Source organism: Prionailurus viverrinus, chromosome B3 (assembly GCF_022837055.1).
Source record: "Prionailurus viverrinus isolate Anna chromosome B3, UM_Priviv_1.0, whole genome shotgun sequence".
Taxonomy (NCBI): domain Eukaryota; kingdom Metazoa; phylum Chordata; class Mammalia; order Carnivora; family Felidae; genus Prionailurus; species Prionailurus viverrinus.
In genome coordinates, this window is record NC_062566.1 from 143,205,754 (window position 1) to 143,227,194 (window position 21,441).

A 21,441-nucleotide genomic window follows, 5' to 3' on the forward strand; every position below is an offset into this window, starting at 1 on the left:
AGGGAAACCTCACTTTGCTTATCCAGTATATGTATATCTATGGGCACTCTCTCCCTTATCTAGTTAATATAATTCTAGGGGCACTCACCTCACTTACCTCCTTCATGTATACATAGGGGGCACTCACTTCCCTTATGGAGTTAATGTATATGTAGGTGGCACTCACTTCACTCTTGTAGTTAATATAAATCTAGGGGGCAGGTTAAACTTTGCTTATCTAGTTATGTAAATCTAGGGGTCACTAACTTCACTTATCTAGTTATTCATCTAGGGGGCACTCACTTTGCTTCTCTTGTTAACATAAATCTAGAGGGCAGTCACTTTGCCAGTCTAGTTAATGGGTATCTAGGGGGTACTCCACTTTGCTTATTTGGTTAATGTATATCTAGGGGGCACTCGCTTAGTTTATGGAGTTAACGTATATGTAGGGGGCAAGCTACACTTCACTTACCTAAGTAATATAAATCTAAGGGGCACTCACCTTGCTTATCCAGTTAATGTAAATTTAGGGGACACTCACTTAGCTTATGTAGTTAATGTAAATCTAGTGTGCACGCTACACTTTACTTATTTAGTCAATATAAATCTAATGGGCACCTGCTTAGCTTATCTGATTTGTGTATATCTGAGGGGGCACTCACTTTATCTAGTTAGTAAATCTAGGGGGCACACTACAGTTCACTTATCTAGTTAATATTACTCTAGGGGGCACTCACTTTGCTTAGCTCATTAATGTCAGTTTAGGGGGCCATCACTTCTCTGATCTAGTTAATGTGTATCTAGGGGGACCTCTGTGCACACACAATGAACTTTGGTTTCTTTCCCCTGTTCATCCAGGTCATGTGAACTTAGTTCTTGGTCCACAAGAACATTTGGTGGAGAATTTCTTCCTCCCCTTCACCTTTCTAGGCTCTAGGTTCAGCCACATTCTGCTTGTCAGCTCAGACCCAGCACTATACTTGAAGCCCACATCACTGTGTGCTGGTGTGTAGACTCCCATCAATTAGTGGGTGTGGCCTGTGGGTGCTAGATCCTCCACAGGACACATTCTTACTTCATCCTGAAGGTAAACTCACGTTTCCAGCACATGTATGGTGTTAACTGAACAGGTCTGCATCTGTAACACGTGTGTCCAAACAGACAGAAGGGCTGGTGTTACTCCACAGTTCACTTAGCATCCTTCTGTAGTTTACTGAGCAGGTGGCCAGGGCACCTGTTTGGCCCTCCTTCCCAAACATTCCTGGACGCATTCTTGCTGGGAACATGCAGTGTGGCTGTACGGGAATTTCAGGAGGTGCTGGGAAAGTATGATTACCTGTTTGCCCTGGAACGTGGAGAATATGTGTACACATGGCAGTCTAATACTTTGTGTAACCATGTGTCTTTGAGACAAAGTGCATGCATGGGGACACATTGGTACAACTTACAAGACTACCTGCACCAACAAAAGGATTCTAGGTATGAACTGAAGTGAAAATCCTGTTATGTGCTTCATGTGTTTTACATCTATTGGTGAATTATGGGATAAATTCTTATTCCAAAGTAATTTCTGAAACAGTTACTATTTAGTTCTGAAAATTTCCTAATCAATTACTATTAAAAAGTTGTGTATTTTTAATTCAGAAGAAAATAAACAGACTTTAATATCACTATTATGATTTAAAATATATTCTAGACAACTGTAAAAATAGCAAAAAATATTTAGAAAAGGGGTCCCTAACTTTTCACAGGCTCAACTCTGCAGGACTTCTAGAAGCTTCTTGGGAGAACCAAAGTGGAAATCCTAGGCAGACCCTCATCAAAGGATGAACTCACTGAAAAATAGAGAAAAGAAGGAGAAAAGGGGTTCATATTCAACGGGCTCCCTCGGAATGCCAGAGACATCCATAGGCACTTGTGCCTACCTTTCTGATTGATTTCACTGGGGGCTACTTTCAGCCTCATAGTCTCAGTCTCCCACATTTGGAAATTTGCTCTCCAGGGAGGCACAGCTTGCACTGGCTGGGATAGAATCCATGTCCCTTTCCCTGACAGCCCACAGACACCCCATTGTGGGACAGGCAGTATGGGCGGGTGGTAGCCCTCCATCACCCTGAACCCATATTGGGACCAGGAAATGAGAGGTCACCTGAAGAATGAGACAAAGCTCAGTGTGCAAGAGCACAGTTTTGGGGAAAATTCATGAATTTGTCCCTAAAGGAGCTTGTGGCAACTTCTCTTATTTCTGGAACCAGAAACCTCAGCCCAAGACACAGCTGCTGACTCAGGTCTTCTGCACAGAGTCTTAGGCACCGTTTGGGCTCTTACAGGCTTACCAAAATACATAGAGGCCACAAGCATGCCGTTTTCAAGGTTTATTTCAGAGTTCTGCTCAGTGACGCATCAGAGACCTGGTGTCAGGTCCATGATGTGCCTGTGGACCCCTGTGTCTCCCACAGACCCCTGGAAACGTGGATGTTAGCTGTGCCGCCTCATTACTGTATTTTCACAGATGAGCCACGTGGCTTGTCTATAGTTGTTTAGGGGTCTGGAGGCTGAATTATGCATTGTCTTGATCAACAGTGTCTTCCGTAACTTTCTGTCTGTTTATAGTTCTGACATTTCCGGCAACACCAAAGAGGAATGCAGCAATTAAGGCATAGATTCTAGCAAAGATCACTCTGAGATATACCACGGATTCACGACTTTGCCTGACTGACCGCATTCTTCTTGGAGGGGGTCCACTGTCTGTGCTCCCACCAGTGCCTCGTTCAGTGCACCGTGGAGGATCCCAGCCTACGTGGCAATGGCAGTTCCTGTTATTGTTGCATATCCCTCTGTGACTGCATTTCTCTGGGATACAGTCATAGTTCAGCTGAGCCACACTGCCATTGCAGTAGGTATCCTGACAGAACTTTCCAGGAGCACAGGGGGTACCGGTTCTCACATGACCAATATCGGTTGTTCCTGTGCTACGATGCGAATCCAGCCCAAAACACCAGAACCCTGAGATCTCAGACTGATGAAATCTAACATGCTCTTGCAGCTGAGGGAGATGGGTGACGTAACTACACTGCAGCCTTCCACACTGCATGTCTGTGGGGGAACAGGGTTTAGATTTGAATACCCCTGGGTCTCTTCTGCAGTGTCCATATCGGCTGCCTTTTTGATTTATGGTATAGCAGACATTTTCAGCCTTCACAGCATTTCTGCCAAAGATTTCTTGGCAGTGCATAGTGCGGTCAGTGCAGTTTCCATGATAGCAGTAGCCCTCTTCAGTGCACGGGGTTCCATCTTGCATATAGAAGTCATCAGGGCACTCCACGGACACCCCACGGCAGTATTCTGGAAGATCACATATATTTTGGATTGGCCTGCAGAGTGTCCCAGCATCGGAATAGGTGCAGTTTGTACAGCATCTGCCTGTATTACATTTGCTGCCAGGGGTTAGGATACAATCACTCGTACAGCAGGGATTGTTGTAGCACTGCTTGAAGGAGCCACAGTCACACTGCTCACCTGGCTCCACTACATAGTTTCCACAACGATCGTGAGTCAGGCTTTTATTGAAATAGGAAAGTCCTGAGTCAAATATGCACTCACAAAAATTATTCACCACTACATGCTGCATATGAACGAAGGAACAGTTACTGAAAGAATCTGTCATAATAGGGTATTGATTCATAATGCAGGTAGACCTCCTCTGGCATGCACAAAACTTATTGTCATAAAAAATACCAATGGATTTTGCAATTTTTTGGGCTACTAACACAGACAACAATAAAAAAATGTCTGCCTAGAGAAGCAAGTGAGATGATGGATTTTGATCTGCATACCGCATACGTGGCTGGCTGAAACTGAAGTTCATGTGGTGCATCTTTGTTCATAAGTAAAGCTGTATGTGGTTTAAAAGCAACAAACAAGTGTCTTTGAAAGTAGATATGAATCGGACTCCCTGGCACCTGAAAATTGTTCAAGACAACTGGATCTTCCAGATTATAAATGATCATGGAGGAAATATAGTGCCTTACATCAATACCTTGAAGCATTGAGTCAGTCAAGCTAACAAGCCTTACGAGGAATTGGGCACATTTTGACACGTTGTTGAACACACTATACATTGTTTTGGAACTGAGAACAAGTCCTTTCAAAATTCCATGACGGGATGAATACAACTTACTAGAGATCCTGGGGGCTGCACTGATATTTGCTTGAGAGAACAGGGGTTTCCTATCCCCCTTATATCCCAGGTTATAAGTAGGTCCCGTTGCATTGGTGTCTGCCACTCTCTGAGAAACAACGTGTTCAAACCGTTGGGAATCGCTGAGGGGTCTGATTTCATAGGCAAGGTCATCCAACTTCATGATACCTTCAAGGCCCCATAGCACGTGTCCATGGTTACCATGGAAAGAGGAATCTCCTCCAGGTAGCCGAGGTAGTAACAGTCTGGAGGGATGAAGGGGTAGTCCATCTGCAAGGCTCCCTGATCATCCTGAGTCATCATCAGCAAATGTCTGGACCAAAAGAGTTTCTTGTGCCTCATGTGGATAACATGGCTCTTGCCCCCAAAATGCAGGCTATAGGACAGCCAGCCAGGCATCTGAACGCCCTTGCCGTGGTGCCACTCCTTCTTGGGAATTACCACCTCAGAAGAGATGTAGCGCCATGAGGGACAACCTTGAGAACCTTGGACAGGAGCCAGCACTGCCCAGAGTGCAAACAGCAAGAGGGGTGCCCTCAGGGTGACCTGGCCCTCTGCCAGCCTCATGCCCCTGCTCAGGGACATCTGCCAGTGAGAATGGATAAATGGAGGATCCTCAGCAAAGCCAGGTCTAGACCATCAGACAGAACAGAGGGCTGGACCGGGTGGCCAGCACCCTACACCTCAGGGCCACCTGTGGGGTTAGGTAACAGTCACAGGGTGTGGCATTGGGTGACCCTGCTCATCCGTTCACCTGGGGTGGATGTGGGAGAGTCAGGTGGGCCATGGTCAACAGTGCTCACATGGACATGGGTAGGGTCTTGGACCCAGAAACACGGCCCTATTCAACACATTCCATCTTTTCTCCTTCTACTCGGATACGGGATATGCAATTATAACACACTGAACTTCTCTACCAATTCCACGTCCTGTGGTGCTGCTGGGTCACTTTCTCTGGATGACTGCTTTTCCTCATTATGGAGACCAATGCTTCCTACTTCCATGGGATATGGAGGTAGACTGTCAATTTTACCTTTGTACGTGTTGAAAAACATCGCTTTGTAATTTTACATGTCTTACTCTGGTTGGCTTTTATTTGCAAGCCATTTGATCCTTTTGGTTGTTGCTTTGAAGCTTCCTCTGAGTTTACTGAGGAAACATTTCCCAGTATTCTGTGTCATGATTGGTGAAGTACAAGGTTGTATTTTAGTTTTTTCTTATGCCATCTGGGGAGAACAGAAGGTACTGCTGAACATGTGTGAGCCCCAGGGGATTTCCCCTCTAATCCCTTATTGTGGTTCTTTCCTGGCCTCTAGCAGTCTTCTCCCATGCCTGTGAGGTTCTCTCCTCAGGTGGAGATAGATGCAGGGGAGTTGAGGTTACGTTGGCAGCTTGCACCATGGAGGCTGCACATGATCGAAAATGGTATCGACCGTGGAACTCCCTTGTTTAAGTACCGTCTAGTCCTTTAAAATCCCCTAGGTTGGGCAGAAACCTTCAGAGTTGGCTTTTGGAGAAGAGTCTGCCTTTTCTCCAGGTGGCTAGCCTCCTAAATAAATACGAACTTCTTTTCCCACCAAAACTAATACTTTGAACATTGAACTTTCCAGAAATACTCAGCTGAATTTAGGATTTGATAACAATAAAATGGAGAGGGGAATGGCAGTTGCCAGGGGCTGGCGGGAGGGGCAATGAGGAGTAGATCTCAAGGGCTATGATTTTGTGTTATGCAAGATGATTAAGTTCTAGAGGGGTCTCCACAACATTACCCCTGTAATTAACAGTACTGTACTGTATGGTTCAAGTTTTGTGAAGAGTGTTGGTGTCATGTTCAGTGAGATCCTAACACAAAACAAAAGTGGAAGACACGAATTTTGCTTCTCACATGACAGTATGCTGAACGGCATGGACACACTCTCTACTGATAATGTGAAAATAATTGAAAAACATTTGCATAGTTTGAATAGTAACCCTGAGGATATGTCATTTACAAATATCTTCTTCCATTCCATAGGTTGCCTTTTAGTTTTGTTGATTGTTTCCCTCACTGTGCAGACACGTGCTATTTTGAGGTAGTCCCAATAGTTCCTATATGTATGTATTTAATTTTCTTCTTTTATTTTTAATTTAATTTCAAGTCTTCAGTCTTTGAGCTCCACGTTTACAGGAAGTTGACTTGTCATGATTAACTTTATGGGTTATCTTGACTGAGTCATGGGTGCCCAGATTCACCACTGTTTCTGTGGATGTCTGTGATGTGTTTCCAAAAGAGACTGGCATTTCCTTCCATGGTTCCTGTCTGGGCATCACCCATTCCATTAAGTTTCTGAATAGAATCTGATGCAGAGGGAGGAAGAATTCCCTCATTTTTACTTCCCATGTGCTTGTTTGAACTGGAACAGTGGTCCCCTTGGCCCTTGTTATGAGAGTTATAACATCAGATCTCTACGTTCTGAGACTAGACCCTAGTTCAGAATCAGACATATTACACCACTGGTTTTCCTGGGTCTCCAGCTTGTGACAGTAGATCATGGGACTTCCCAACCTCTTTAGTCATGGAAACCAATGTGCTTTGGGTTCGTTCCTCAGGAGAATCCAGACTAATACATGGAGATGATTTATCTCTTCTTTAGAGGAATTGAATAAAGCTGTAGCTCATTTAACGTCCTGCGTAGCAAGTGCCAGGAGGGAGTGTCATGTTGTTTGATTGGGACAAGCGCTGGGTGAAGTTAATGGGGAGCTGTGGGATCCTGTGGTCCTGGCTGCACAGGGAGTGCATCTGGGACTCCTCTAATGGCTCAGATGTTGTGCCTCAGAAAATCTGTAATTCAGTCATGTTGAGGGACAGGAGTAAGCAATGCAAACAACTGTGTCTTTTGTGCATGTTAGTGCAGTTTTCCTATGACAACAGGTATCTAATTCAGAGAGTTAATAGGTAAGCACAGAATCCTGTGTCCAGAGAGGCTCCCTGGGGAAACTGCTGTGTGGACAGGAACCCCCAGACCCTGACAGGAAACCTGCCTGTAACCTCCATCTGCACCTGCTCCTGGCAACACAAAGCAGAATTGTGCATAGTGTGCGCCCCCTGGTGGTGCTGATCCCCTCCTGCAGGGAGATTTGCGTGTGGGCTCCCAGCGAGGTCCCCTCACCCTGTCTCTTGCACAGTAATTTGTGGCCCTGTCTTCCGCCCTCAGGTTCATCTGCAGATACAGCGTGTTCTTGGCATTGTCTCTGAAGATGGTGAATCGGCCCTTCATGGAATCTGTGTAGTATGTGCCATTTCCATCAGTATTAATCCGTCAGACCCACTGCAGCCCCTTCGCTGGAGCCTGGCGGACCCAGTTCGTGCTGGAACTACTGAAGGTGAATCCAGAGGCTACACTGGTGAGTCTCAGGGACCCCCCAGGCTGCACCAGGTCTCCCCCAGACTCCACCACCTGCATGTCACACTGGACACCTGCAGATGCAAGACATCTTGGTCAGGAAACTGTCACACATCCACTGGTTCTCACTCACGTCCACTCACATACTCAGTGTCTCTCGTTCACCGTGAATTACCTTTTAAAAAAGCAACAAGGAAAACCAAGCCAACCACATACTCCATGGTGAGGTGTCTGTGTTCTGTCCTGATCACAGAATGGGAACACCTGGGACCCCTGGAGCTGGGGCTCCTCTCCCAGCTGCACGGTCGGGCTGGGCTGGTTTTGTCAGCACAGAGAGGGCCCTATTTGCATGTCCTCTTACATATGTATCACACTGCAGACTTAGATTTGATTCTTTAAAAGTGAATGGCAGGTTTAGGGATGCACTTCTACAATAGTTTGTGTGGATGGTGCTGTGACAATATGAATAATTCTAATCAGTGAGCACAGGTATATTTGCGGAACTTGTGCATTTTTCCATGTTTTTCATCAACAAAAGTCATTTTCGCTCTACAATTATTTTACATAATTTATAAAGTTTAATCCCAAGTACTTTATTCTGTGCCATTTTCAGTTGTATAATCTTGTTATTTGTTTTGCATATATTTCCATGCTGGTGTGTAGAATCATACGTGGTTTATTTTTATTTATTTTCTTTGTTCATTGTGCTCATTGTGCATCCTGCGCTTTTCCTCATTTTAAAAAACTGGTTCTAATATTTTTTGTGGTATCTCTAGGGTTTTGTTATGTTTAAGATCATGTCGTCTGCACACAAATAATTTTCCTTCCTCCTTACTGATTTAAATGTCTTTTATTTTTTTATTGCCAAAGTTTGTGGGTACTTCTTCCAGTTGTAGGAGAAGAATGCCTTTCCCTTCTTTTCTTCTGGGTTTTCACCCGGTGTAAGGATTCAATTGACATAAGACTGATCTAAAGGGGAGAATAAATTTCCTTTTGCAAGTGCCTGGGCTTCCTAATAATATGACACCCAGAGAATGAACAAAGCAGGTGGCACTTGTGCCTTCCAGACAACAAAACATTGGATTCAGCAAGAGTCAAGGCAAAGGTGTGGTTTTGGGGTATTTAATTAGTCAACAAATACCTAGGTTTGTTTTCACAACCTTCTTGTCCCTGAGTTCCTTATTCTGGTGCTAAGGATGGTTCTCCCCTCCTGGTACAGGGAAGGGGAGTTTCCCAAGGGAGATTTATATCCTGCTGTCAAGGGACAAAGGAGGGTCTGAGTGTCCTTGGATTGGCTGTTTCTCCCGTGACTTTCATCCAAATAAGGACTGTCACATGATGATATGGTTTGAGGCGGCATAGTTATTCTTCACGTTATCATGTGGAATACTTCTATTGGGGATGACCATCATTGCCTGGCTCCTGATGTGGCAGGAATGGTATTAGTATTTTATGTTCAATATGCTGTCAGGTGTGGGCTTTCATAGTGGCCATGATCATGTGGAAGTAATTTCCTTCTCCTTTTTAATTGAGTTATTTTTAAATGATGAAGATGTGTTTTTTGTTCATGAAAAAACTGTGTCTAATTATTTTATGAATAAATAAAGGATGGCTTTGATTCAATCTTTCCCTCTGTTAATGGAGGACATCACATTTTTGCATTTGTGTATGTTGAAGGATACTTGCATCTCAGGGATGAATCACAGTGGATTATCATGTACGATCCTTTCAGTGTGCTGTTGAATTCAGTAGGCTTGGACTTAATCAAGGAATTTTGCATGTATGTTGATCTGAGACTTTGCCTGTAGTTTCCCTTCTTGTGGTGTGTTTCTCTGGCTTTGTTGTGAGAGTAAAGGTGTCCTCATAAAGTGCATCTGGGAGTGGTCTTTTTCATCAGCAATTTGTAATAGTTTGAGAAGTATTGGCATTAATTATTCTTTAAATATTGTAGAATTTTAATAAAGCCTTGTTTTTTTTTGGAGGGTGAAGGTTTTACATTAAGGATACCTTCTTACTAATTTGTGTTTTGTTCCTCTTGTATTTTGCATGAAAGAGTATTGGTGGATTATATAATGCTAGAAAATGTGTAATTTGTTCTTGGTGATCTAATTGTTGACCTATAAATATCTAAGTTTTTCCTTTATGATCCTTTTCACGTGTTTAGTTCATTTAAGTCTCCTTTTTCAGTTCTGATCGCATTTGTTTGAATCTTACCGATTTCCCTAGGCTACCTAAATTTTTTAAATTTCACTTATCTTTCCAAATTCAAATTTTAATGAAGTTTATTTGTTTTCTGTATTTGTGACAGTCTTTTTTCTCTGCTGTATCTTTTTATGTTAATTTTATATTTATCTTTTTATCTCAATGAAAATCCCAATGCCTTTTTTTTAAAGGAATCTGAAAAATATACTAATTCATATGTAACCACAAAACACATGGAAGTAAAAAACAAAATCATGAAGAGGAGAGAACCTGGAAGAAGGAGAACACTTCTTCCTTCTAAATATATTGCAGAGATACATTAACTCCAACAGTGTACTGCTGGCATGAAATGAGTCATATAGACCAGTGGAGCTCATTACGGAGCCAAGATGTAGAATTGTGCAGATGCAGTCAGCAAATCCTCCATGAGATTTCCAACAATGCACAGTGGGGAAAGGATTGTGTCTCTTAAACATGGTGTTGACTAGGGGCGCCTGGGTGGCTTAGTCAGCTAAGCATCCAACTTCCAGTCATGTATTGTTGTCATGATTTGTGGGTTTGAGCCCCACATCAGGCTCTGTGCTGACAGCTCAGAGCCTGGATTCTGTGTCTGCCTCTATCCCTGAGCCTCCCCTGATCATGATCTGTCTCTCTCCCTCAAAAATAAAAGAAACATTTAAAAATGGTGTTGAGGTGGAGTTGCGGCAAGATGGCGGCTTAGGAGGACGCTGGGCTCACCGCACGTCCTGCTGATCACTTAGATTCCATCTACACCTGCCTAAATAACCCAGAAAACCGCCAGAGGATTAGCAGAACAGAGTCGCCGGAGCCAAACGCAGACGAGAGGCCCACGGAAGAGGGTAGGAAGGGCAGCGAGGCGGTGCGCGCTCCACGGACTGGCGGGAGGGAGCCGGGGCGGAGGGGCGGCTCGCCGGCCAAGCAGAGCCCCCGAGTCTGGCTTGCAAAAGCGGAGGGGCCGGGCGGACTGTGTTCCGACAGCAAGCGCGACTTAGCGTCTGGGAGGTCATAAATTAACAGCTCTGCTCGGAAAGCGGGAAGGCTGGAGGACAAAGGGAGGGAGAGCTGCTGAGCCCCCTGACAACAGAGCTCAGTTTGGTGGGGAACAAAGGCGCTCGCCAGCGCCATCTCCCCCGCCCATCCCCCAGCCGAAATCCCAAAGGGAACCGGTTCCTGCCAGGGAACTTGCTCGCTCCGCGCAAACACCCAACTCTGCGCTTCGGTGGAGCCAAACCTCCGGCAGCGGATCTGACTCCCTCCCTCTGCCACAGGGCCCCTCCTGAAGTGGATCACCTAAGGAGAAGCGATCTAAGCCTGCCCCTCCAGCCCCCGAGCACCTTGCCTACCCACCCCAGCTAATACGCCAGATCCCCAGCATCACAAGCCTGGCAGGGTGCAAGTAGCCCAGACGAGCCACACCACCCCACAGTGAATCCCGACCCTAGGAGAGGGGAAGAGAAGGCACACCCCAGTCTGACTGTGGCCCCAGCGGTGGGCTGGGGGCAGACATCAGGTCTGACTGCGGCCCCGCCCACCAACTCCAGGTATACACCACAGCACAGGGGAAGTGCCCTGCAGGTCCTCACCACGCCAGGGACTATCCAAAATGACCAAGCGGAAGAACTCCCCTCAGAAGAATCTCCAGGAAATAACAACAGCTAATGAGCTGATCAAAAAGGATTTAAATAATATAACAGAAAGTGAATTTAGAATAATAGTCATAAAATTAATCGCTGGGCTTGAAAACAGTATACAGGACAGCAGAGAATCTCTTGCTACAGAGATCAAGGGACTAAGGAACAGTCACGAGGAGCTGAAAAACGCTTTAAACGAAATGCATAACAAAATGGAAACCACCACAGCTCGGCTTGAAGAGGCAGAGGAGAGAATAGGTGAACTAGAAGATAAAGTTATGGAAAAAGAGGAAGCTGAGAAAAAGAGAGATAAAAAAATCCAGGAGTATGAGGGGAAAATTAGAGAATTAAGTGATACACTAAAAAGAAATAATATACGCATAACTGGTATCCCAGAGGAGGAAGAGAGAGGGAAAGGTGCTGAAGGGGTACTTGAAGAAATCATAGCTGAGAACTTCCCTGAACTGGGGAAGGAAAAAGGCATTGAAATCCAAGAGGCACAGAGAACTCCCTTCAGACGTAACTTGAATCGATCTTCTGCACGACATATCATAGTGAAACTGGCAAAATACAAGGATAAAGAGAAAATTCTGAAAGCAGCGAGGGGTAAACATGCCCTCACATATAAAGGGAGACCTATAAGACTCGTGACTGATCTCTCTTTTGAAACTTGGCAGGCCAGAAAGAATTGGCACGAGATTTTCAGGGTGCTAGACAGAAAAAATATGCAGCCAAGAATCCTTTATCCAGCAAGTCTGTCATTTAGAATAGAAGGAGAGATAAAGGTCTTCCCAAACAAACAAAAACTGAAGGAATTTGTCACCACTAAACCAGCCCTACAAGAGATCCTAAGGGGGACCCTGTGAGACAAAGTCCCAGAGACATCACTATAAGCATAAAACATACAGACATCACAATGACTCTAAACCCGTATCTTTCTATAGTAACACTGAATGTAAATGGATTAAATGCGCCAACCAAAAGACATAGGGTATCAGAATGGATAAAAAAACAAGACCCATCTATTTGCTGTCTACAAGAGACTCATTTTAGACCTGAGGACACCTTTAGATTGAGAGTGAGGGGATGGAGAACTATTTATCATGCGACTGGAAGCCAAAAGAAAGCTGGAGTAGCCATACTTATATCAGACAAACTAGACTTTAAATTAAAGGCTGTAACAAGAGATGAAGAAGGACATTATATAATAGTTACAGGGTCTATTCATCAGGAAGAGCTAACAATTATAAATGTCTATGCACCGACTACTGGAGCCCCCAAATATATAAAACAATTACTCATAAACATAAGCAACCTTATTGATAAGAATGTGGTAATTGCAGGGGACTTTAATACACCACTTACAGAAATGGATAGATCATCTAGACACACGGTCAATAAAGAAACAAGGGCCCTGAATGAGACATTGGATCAGATGGACTTGACAGATATATTTAGAACCCTGCATCCCAAAGCAACAGAATATACTTTCTTCTCGAGTGCACATGGAACATTCTCCAAGATAGATCATATACTGGGTCACAAAACAGCCCTTCATCAGTTTACAAGAATTGAAATTATACCATGCTTACTTTCAGACCACAATGCTATGAAGCTTGAAATCAACCACAGAAAAAAGTCTGGAAAACCTCCAAAAGCATGGAGGTTAAAGAACACCCTACTAACGAATGAGTGGGTCAACCAGGCAATTAGAGAAGAAATTAAAAAATATATGGAAACAAACGAAAATGAAAATACAACAATCCAAACGCTTTGGGATGCAGCAAAGGCAGTCCTGAGAGGAAAATACATTGCAATCCAGGCCTATCTCAAGAAACAAGAAAAATCCCAAATACAAAATCTAACAGCACACCTAAAGGAACTAGAAGCAGAACAGCAAAGGCAGCCTAAGCCCAGCAGAAGAAGAGAAATAATAAAGATCAGAGCAGAAATAAACAATATAGAAACTAAAAAAACTGTAGAGCAGATCAACGAAACCAAGAGTTGGTTTTTTGAAAAAATAAACAAAATTGACAAACCTCTAGCCAGGCTTCTCAAAAAGAAAAGGGAGATGACCCAAATAGATAAAATCATGAATGAAAATGAAATTATTACAACCAATCCCTCAGAGATACAAACAATTATCAGGGAATACTATGAAAACTTATATGCCAACAAATTGGACAACCTGGAAGAAATGGACAAATTCCTGAACACCCACACTCTTCCAAAATTCAATCAGGAGGAAATAGAAAGCTTGAACAGACCCATAACCAGCGAAGAAATTGAATCGGTTATCAAAAATCTCCCAACAAATAAGAGTCCAGGACCAGATGGCTTCCCAGGGGAGTTCTACCAGACGTTTAAAGCAGAGATAATACCTATCCTTCTCAAGCTATTCCAAGAAATAGAAAGGGAAGGAAAACTTCCAGACTCATTCTATGAAGCCAGTATTACTTTGATTCCTAAACCAGACAGAGACCCAGTAAAAAAAGAGAACTACAGGCCAATATCCCTGATGAATATGGATGCAAAAATTCTCAATAAGATACTACCAAATCGAATTCAACGGCATATAAAAAGAATTATTCACCATGATCAAGTGGGATTCATTCCTGGGATGCAGGGCTGGTTCAACATTCGCAAATCAATCAACGTGATACATCACATTAACAAAAAAAAGAGAGAAGAACCATATGATCCTGTCAATCGATGCAGAAAAGGCCTTCGACAAAATCCAGCACCCTTTCTTAATAAAAACCCTTGAGAAAGTCGGGATAGAAGGAACATACTTAAAGATCATAAAAGCCATTTATGAAAAGCCCACAGCTAACATCATCCTCAACGGGGAAAAACTGAAAGCTTTTTCCCTGAGATCAGGAACACGACAAGGATGCCCACTCTCACCGCTGCTGTTTAACATAGTGCTGGAAGTTCTAGCATCAGCAATCAGACAACAAAAGGAAATCAAAGGCATCAAAATTGGCAAAGATGAAGTCAAGCTTTCGCTTTTTGCAGATGACATGATATTATACATGGAAAATCCGATAGACTCCACCAAAAGTCTGCTAGGACTGATACAGGAATTCAGCAAAGTTGCAGGATACAAAATCAATGTACAGAAATCAGTTGCATTCTTATACACTAACAATGAAGCAACAGAAAGACAAAGAAACTGATCCCATTCACAATTGCACCAAGAAGCATAAAATACCTAGGAATAAATCTAACCAAAGATGTAAAGGATCTGTATGCTGAAAACTATAGAAAGCTTATGAAGGAAATTGAAGAAGATTTAAAGAAATGGAAAGACATTCCCTGCTCATGGATTGGAAAAATAAATATTGTCAAAATGTCAATACTACCCAAAGCTATCTACACATTCAATGCAATCCCAATCAAAATTGCACCAGCATTCTTCTTGAAACTAGAACAAGCAATCCTAAAATTCATATGGAACCACAAAAGGCCCCGAATAGCCAAAGGAATTTTGAAGAAGAAGACCAAAGCAGGAGGCATCACAATCCCAGACTTCAGCCTCTACTACAAAGCCGTCATCATCAAGACAGCATGGTATTGGCACCAAAACAGACACATAGACCAATGGAATAGAATAGAAACCCCAGAACTAGACCCACAAACGTATGGCCAACTCATCTTTGACAAAGCAGGAAAGAACATCCAATGAAAAAAAGACAGCCTCTTTAACAAATGGTGCTGGGAGAACTGGACAGCAACATGCAGAAGGTTGAAACTAGACCACTTTCTCACACCATTCACAAAAATAAACTCAAAATGGATAAAGGACCTAAATGTGAGACAGGAAACCATCAAAACCTTAGAGGAGAAAGCAGGAAAAGACCTCTCTGACCTCAGCCGTAGCAATCTCTTACTCGACACATCCCCAAAGGCAAGGGAATTAAAAGCAAAAGTGAATTACTGGGACCTTATGAAGATAAAAAGCTTCTGCACAGCAAAGGAAACAACCAACAAAACTAAAAGGCAACCAACGGAATGGGAAAAGATATTTGTAAATGACATATCGGACAAAGGGCTAGTATCCAAAATCTATAAAGAGCTCACCAAACTCCACACCCGAAAAACAAATAACCCAGTGAAGAAATGGGCAGAAAACATGAATAGACACTTCTCTAAAGAAGACATCCGGATGGCCAACAGGCACATGAAAAGATGTTCAGCGTCGCTCCTTATCAGGGAAATACAAATCAAAACCACACTCAGGTATCACCTCACGCCAGTCAGAGTGGCCAAAATGAACAAATCAGGAGACTATAGATGCTGGAGAGGATGTGGAGAAACGGGAACCCTCTTGCACTGTTGGTGGGAATGCAAATTGGTGCAGCCGCTCTGGAAAGCAGTGTGGAGGTTCCTCAGAAAATTAAAAATAGACCTACCCTATGACCCAGCAATAGCACTGCTAGGAATTTATCCAAGGGATACAGGAGCACTGATGCATAGGGCCACTTGTACCCCAATGTTCATAGCAGCACTCTCAACAATAGCCAAATTATGGAAAGAGCCTAAATGTCCATCAACTGATGAATGGATAAAGAAATTGTGGTTTATATACACAATGGAATATTACATGGCAATGAGAAAAAATGAAATATGGCCTTTTGTAGCAACGTGGATGGAACTGGAGAGTGTGATGCTAAGTGAAATAAGCCATACAGAGAAAGACAGATACCATATGGTTTCACTCTTATGTGGATCCTGAGAAACTTAACAGGAACCCATGGGGGAGGGGAAGGAAAAAAAAAAAAGAGGTTAGAATGGGAGAGAGCCAAAGCATAAGAGACTGTTAAAAACTGAGAACAAACTGAGGGTTGATGGGGGGTAGGAGGGAGGAGAGGGTGGGTGATGGGTATTGAGGAGGGCACCTTTTGGGATGAGCACTGGGTGTTGTATGGAAACCAATTTGTCAATAAATTTCAGAAAAAAAAAATAAAATAAAAATAAAAATGGTGTTGATATACACATGCAAAATAATGACATTTGGCCGTAATCTTGCATCATACATATACGTCAACACAAAAAAATCTCAAAATGGATTAAAGATTAAGCAGAACACCTGACCCAAAATGCCTTTGAAGAAAACACACAGGATAAACATCATGCCATTCTCTTGACAATGATTTATTTGATACAAAAGCAAAATCACAGGGAACCATAGCAGACAAGGGGGACTGCATCAAACTAGAAAGGGGGCAAATCAAACAGTAGCATGGAGAGAAGGCAGTCTATGAAATGGGAGACATTACATTAAAAATATTGAGGGGCGCCTGGGTGGCGCAGTCGGTTAAGCATCCGACTTCAGCCAGGTCACGATCTCGCGGTCCAAGAGTTCGAGCCCCGCGTCAGGCTCTGGGCTGATGGCTCAGAGCCTGGAGCCTGTTTCCGATTCTGTGTCTCCCTCTCTCTCTGCCCCTCCCCCGTTCATGCTCTGTATCTCTCTGTCCCAAAAATAAATAAAAACGTTAAAAAAATTAAAAAAAAATATTGAAACGGAGTTAATATCCAAAATACAGGAGGGACTCCTTAACATCAATAGCAAAAATCACAATTATAATCATAACAATAAACACATCACCTGATTAAAATTTGGGTCAAGCATGTAAATATACATTTTGCTATTAAGGTTGAAAAAATGTCCATCCAGCATATGAATGGTGTTCATCATCACTAATCATCAGAGAATTCCCCCCCCCCAGATCCACTGAGATATCACCTCACAACTGATAGCAAGGCTAGTATAAAATAAGGCAAACACAACGAGAACATCTCAAGTGTTGCTGAGGATGTGGAGAACAGGCAATCCTAGAATTCACTTGATGGGAGTGCAACATCATGTAGCTACTATGGAAAACTGCGGTGAAATAACCCACTAAACTGAGTTCCTAATCTGCTCCCATACAGTTGACTTCATGTCCAGCTGAGTGTGAGGAAGGTCTGGGCCTCATGTTCTGTGGAGACGAGGTGCAGAGACAGGTGGATCCAGTGGATGATTCCTTAACTACTTAAGTAGGATGGACCCCTGGCTGACCGTTTTGTAAGACTTGACTCAGTGTGCCTCCCCACTGGTTGTCTCTGGTTTCCTGAACTGGATGGAGAACAAAAGGAGTGAGGGGTAGAAACTACCCTTTTCTCTCACAGGAACGTGTATATACTGAGAATCCTTGAGAGAAAGTCGCGGAGTTGATGAAGATGCTGTGGGGTTTCGACAACCACAAGGGTCTTTACTCATGGTCTCTCTTCATGGGCATCAAAGGAAAACCTTAAGGAAAGTAAAAGGAGAGAGGACCTGTTCAAATATATTAAATTTAGGTCACTTGAATGAGTCAGTCTCCTCTGTTTGAAAATCATTTACATGTATCTTAAATGGTGGCCCGTGTACTTGTGAGGCACAGGTCTGTATATGAGTTGATTTATCCCCGAGCTTGGTCTCTGTCAAGGTCGGCACTATTATATGACTGTTCACTCTAAATGTTAGAAGACATCTGTGTTTGTAAATGGTTTAGGAAACAGTGTGTACTGTTTACTGGTCAGGATGAAGCTTGCAGGGCATGATGAGAATGATGCTTCACAGGAAACCTGACCCTGAAACACTGGTTCCGGATATGAATTCTGAGATCTTGGGTGCCCCCTGGAGACCTGTGAACCCCCAGGTTACCTACGTGGCTCCTGGTGTCCTGTGTGTTCCTGATGACCTGAGTGCCCCCAGGTGAACTGAGTGGCAACTAGTGACCTCAATGCCCCATGGAGACCTGAGCATCCCCCTGGAGGTCTGAGTGCTCCATGCAGAACTAAGCGACCCTGGTGTCCTCAGCTCCCCCTGGTAACCTGAGCACCCCAGGAGATCTCAGTTACCCGTGTTGTCCTCAATGCCCCCTCATGACTTTTAGATAACCTAAGAGCAAATTGCAATTTTTGGGCCCATGCTCAGCTCTCAGAAGTCCTTTGTGGTGTTTGAGACAGCTCTGTGACTAGGCCTATCCTGTCCTGTTCACCCTTATAGGTGGTTCTGATTGTGTCGCTGTTAATCCTGGGGGAACCTCCAAAGGTGTGGCCAGCACCTGCTTTATCGCTCTTCCCTCTTGCCTAACAAACTGCCTAACTGATGGACATGTGGCTCTTGTGGTCTGGACCCTAGTATGTGATATAGAATATATGATAGTATGTGAACCATCCACTGCATCCACTCTGCTGGGGTTGGTGGATCCAATTCCACCAGAAATTACTGGTTGAGATGGAGAACCCCAAGATGCTGCTAGTGAGGTGCAGAGTGTGCAAGACACTCACCAGTTGGGCACAACCCCTGCAGCTGCACCTGGGACAGGACCCCTGGGGACAAGGAGACTCAGCCTGGGGCAGTCACCAGCAGTCATAACCATTCCCATCATCCCACATCTGACATCTGAAACCCTCACCTTTGGGACCTCTCACCAGGCACAAGGAAGGTCCTACAGTCTCTTCTGTTTCTTGAATACAGTTCTGCCTTCCTTAGGGACTTCAGCTCTCTCTGAGAAGAGAGCTGTGGGCACCCACACCCTGAGATTGGAGTTAACTCTAGATCTTGAGAAGTTTGCCTGTGTGGGAGGGAGCATGTCCTTACAAGTGGACAAAAATTGAGTCAGGCTCCCCTTGTCCTTCCAGGTCCACCTGTGGGCATCTCTTTGTGGATCCACAGGCTTGTTGGTCCTCGGTCAAGGCAGCACTTGGTCTATAAATTGTGTTGGAGGCAGGTCAAGTGATGGCCTCACCTTTCTGATCAGATAGTGAACAAATGAGTGGATCACAATTCACTATACTCTATCTGTCCAAAAGATATTTGAAGGGATCCATATTTTCTCCAGAAACCTTTCCAAATCAAGTCTTTAAATACATTCAATTTTAACAGTCATTCCTCACATAACTGCATAGGAAAAATCAGTTTCCACACTGATGTATTAACCTCACCTGACAACTACCTGCAGAGCTTGAGCACACCTGGAGACTTCTGATATTGATGGTTCTCTGCTGATGGGGTTTGCTTCCTCAGTCATCTGCAAAGCTTGGAAGCAGTGCCGACATCTTTAAGTGCACAGACATCAAGACATGGACACCTTTCTGTCACCTGCAGATATGATTCCCATGCATAGCTGGTGTCTTCATCTCCTGAGAAATCCCCATCCAACACAAGGGGCTGTTAACTCAGGGAGGAGGCACAGATTTCACAGAAAAGTTGGGGACTGTTCACTGGTATGGCACAGAGACCATCAGTATCTGAGGTAAAAAGTTAATGGCACTAAAACAACCACATTAATGAAAATGGATTGGCTGACCTGGACATCATTGGAATCTAAAAATCTGGAGCCTAAAGAAATTTTAGAAAATGTGTTCATAGTCCTGAAGGCATGTGCCAAGAGGATAAATGCTGAGTTAGCTGAATAGACTTCAAATAGAGATCAGAATGCTAGATAGTAGATAGATGATAAGTGGATAGGTGATGGATGATAAAGGGTAGATAGATGATAGATAATAGATACTTTTATGTTATATTAAAGTCATTATAGAGGAGTCACATCATTATGAATGTATTATAATGAAATTACCCACTATTGGCAATATTTTTTAAAAGACCATAATTTCATACGGAAAAGAATATTTGACAACAACTTTGGATATACAAAAGAAATAATTATGACTTCAATATTTTCTGAATACAGCTTCCACATGGGGTAGCACATGCCTGCTTGTAGATTCCTCCTCCCTCTGGGGCTTTGGCTTCCATTCCCATTTGTTCCCAGGGTCTCCCTTCCCAGGATGTCCTGAGCTCTGGGATGTGCAGGGACAAGAGCTCTGTCCTGGATCTGGACCATCGTCCCTCTGGCCTAACATTTACAGCTCCTTCCAGGCCCTTGCTCAACCACCAGGCTTCTGCCCACCAGGCTCCATCCCTGCATCCACCACCTGCCAGCCTACTTTATTTCCTGTGGATTTAACAACAGTTTGTTAGGTTGGCAGGTCTCCTAATAATACTTCACATTGAGGAATGAACTGTATAGATAAAACATGACAGACTCTCTCCACAATAGCCTCGAGTTCATTCCCATGATGTTATTATTTTGCACCCCATTCCAGCCCCTTGACCCCACAGTCTTGCATTAGAAACGGTCACTTTCATGAACTGAACTAAATCTGTCCCCCCTACAAAACTGGTCCATCCTATCTATCTACTCTATATGGTCATGAGACAACCACCAAGCTAAGGAGGAACACAATACAGAGTGTGAAGACATAATTATTTATAGAAATAATTTTATAAAATTTTATCTAATAATCAAAGTAATGAGATATTTACAGAAGTAACTTAAATATGGTAAATGACCATGTTTATTATAAGATTCTATGAGTTTAGATGAACATAATCAAGTTACAGGACAACTGAGTAACCACAGGTCAAAGAAATGTATCATTCTCAGGTCTATCCAAACCCTTTCCTTTCCACACCAACCAGTTTCCTATCTCTCCCTTTTTTTCTGGGCCTCGCGTGTTCTCTGTCTCAAAAATAAATAAACATTACAATTAAAGATACGTACTGGTCAGTGAGATTTAATGGAGAACCCAGAAATAATCCCCTTCATCTTTTGGTCAACTGAATTTTGACAAGAGCAGACAACATGACATTGGGGAAACAATGGTCTTTTCAATAAAGGGTGCTAGACAGCTGGCTATCCATGTGCAGAGGAATGAAATTGCGTCCATACCTCACATCATATACAAACATCAAATCAAAATGGACCAACAGTTTAAATGTAAAATTATGACCTCTGGAAGCAATATATCGAGATAAATCTTCATGACCACTGGGTTTAGCAATGCTGTTAGAGATGACACCAAAGCACAAGCAAGGAAAGAAAAAGTAGATAAATTTAGTTTTCTCAGCGTTAGAAACCTTTGTACACCAGAAGATGCTATCCCCAGAGTGAAAAGACAAAGCCTAATGGAAGACAATATTTGCACA

General features: G+C 43.3%; 1 protein-coding gene and 1 gene segment (V, D, J or C); both read right to left on the minus strand.

Annotated features, from left to right (window-relative positions):
* LOC125168481 (immunoglobulin delta heavy chain-like) overlaps positions 1-21,441 on the minus strand; it is a 724,259-nt gene that overhangs the window by 539,426 nt on the left and 163,392 nt on the right.
* Positions 2,374-4,830, minus strand: LOC125168479 (disintegrin and metalloproteinase domain-containing protein 21-like). The gene is given in 3 exon segments (XM_047863643.1): positions 2,374-3,766; positions 3,768-4,360; positions 4,363-4,830. Coding segments are annotated over 3 exon segments (2,223 nt in total). The 5' UTR covers positions 4,766-4,830; the 3' UTR covers positions 2,374-2,539.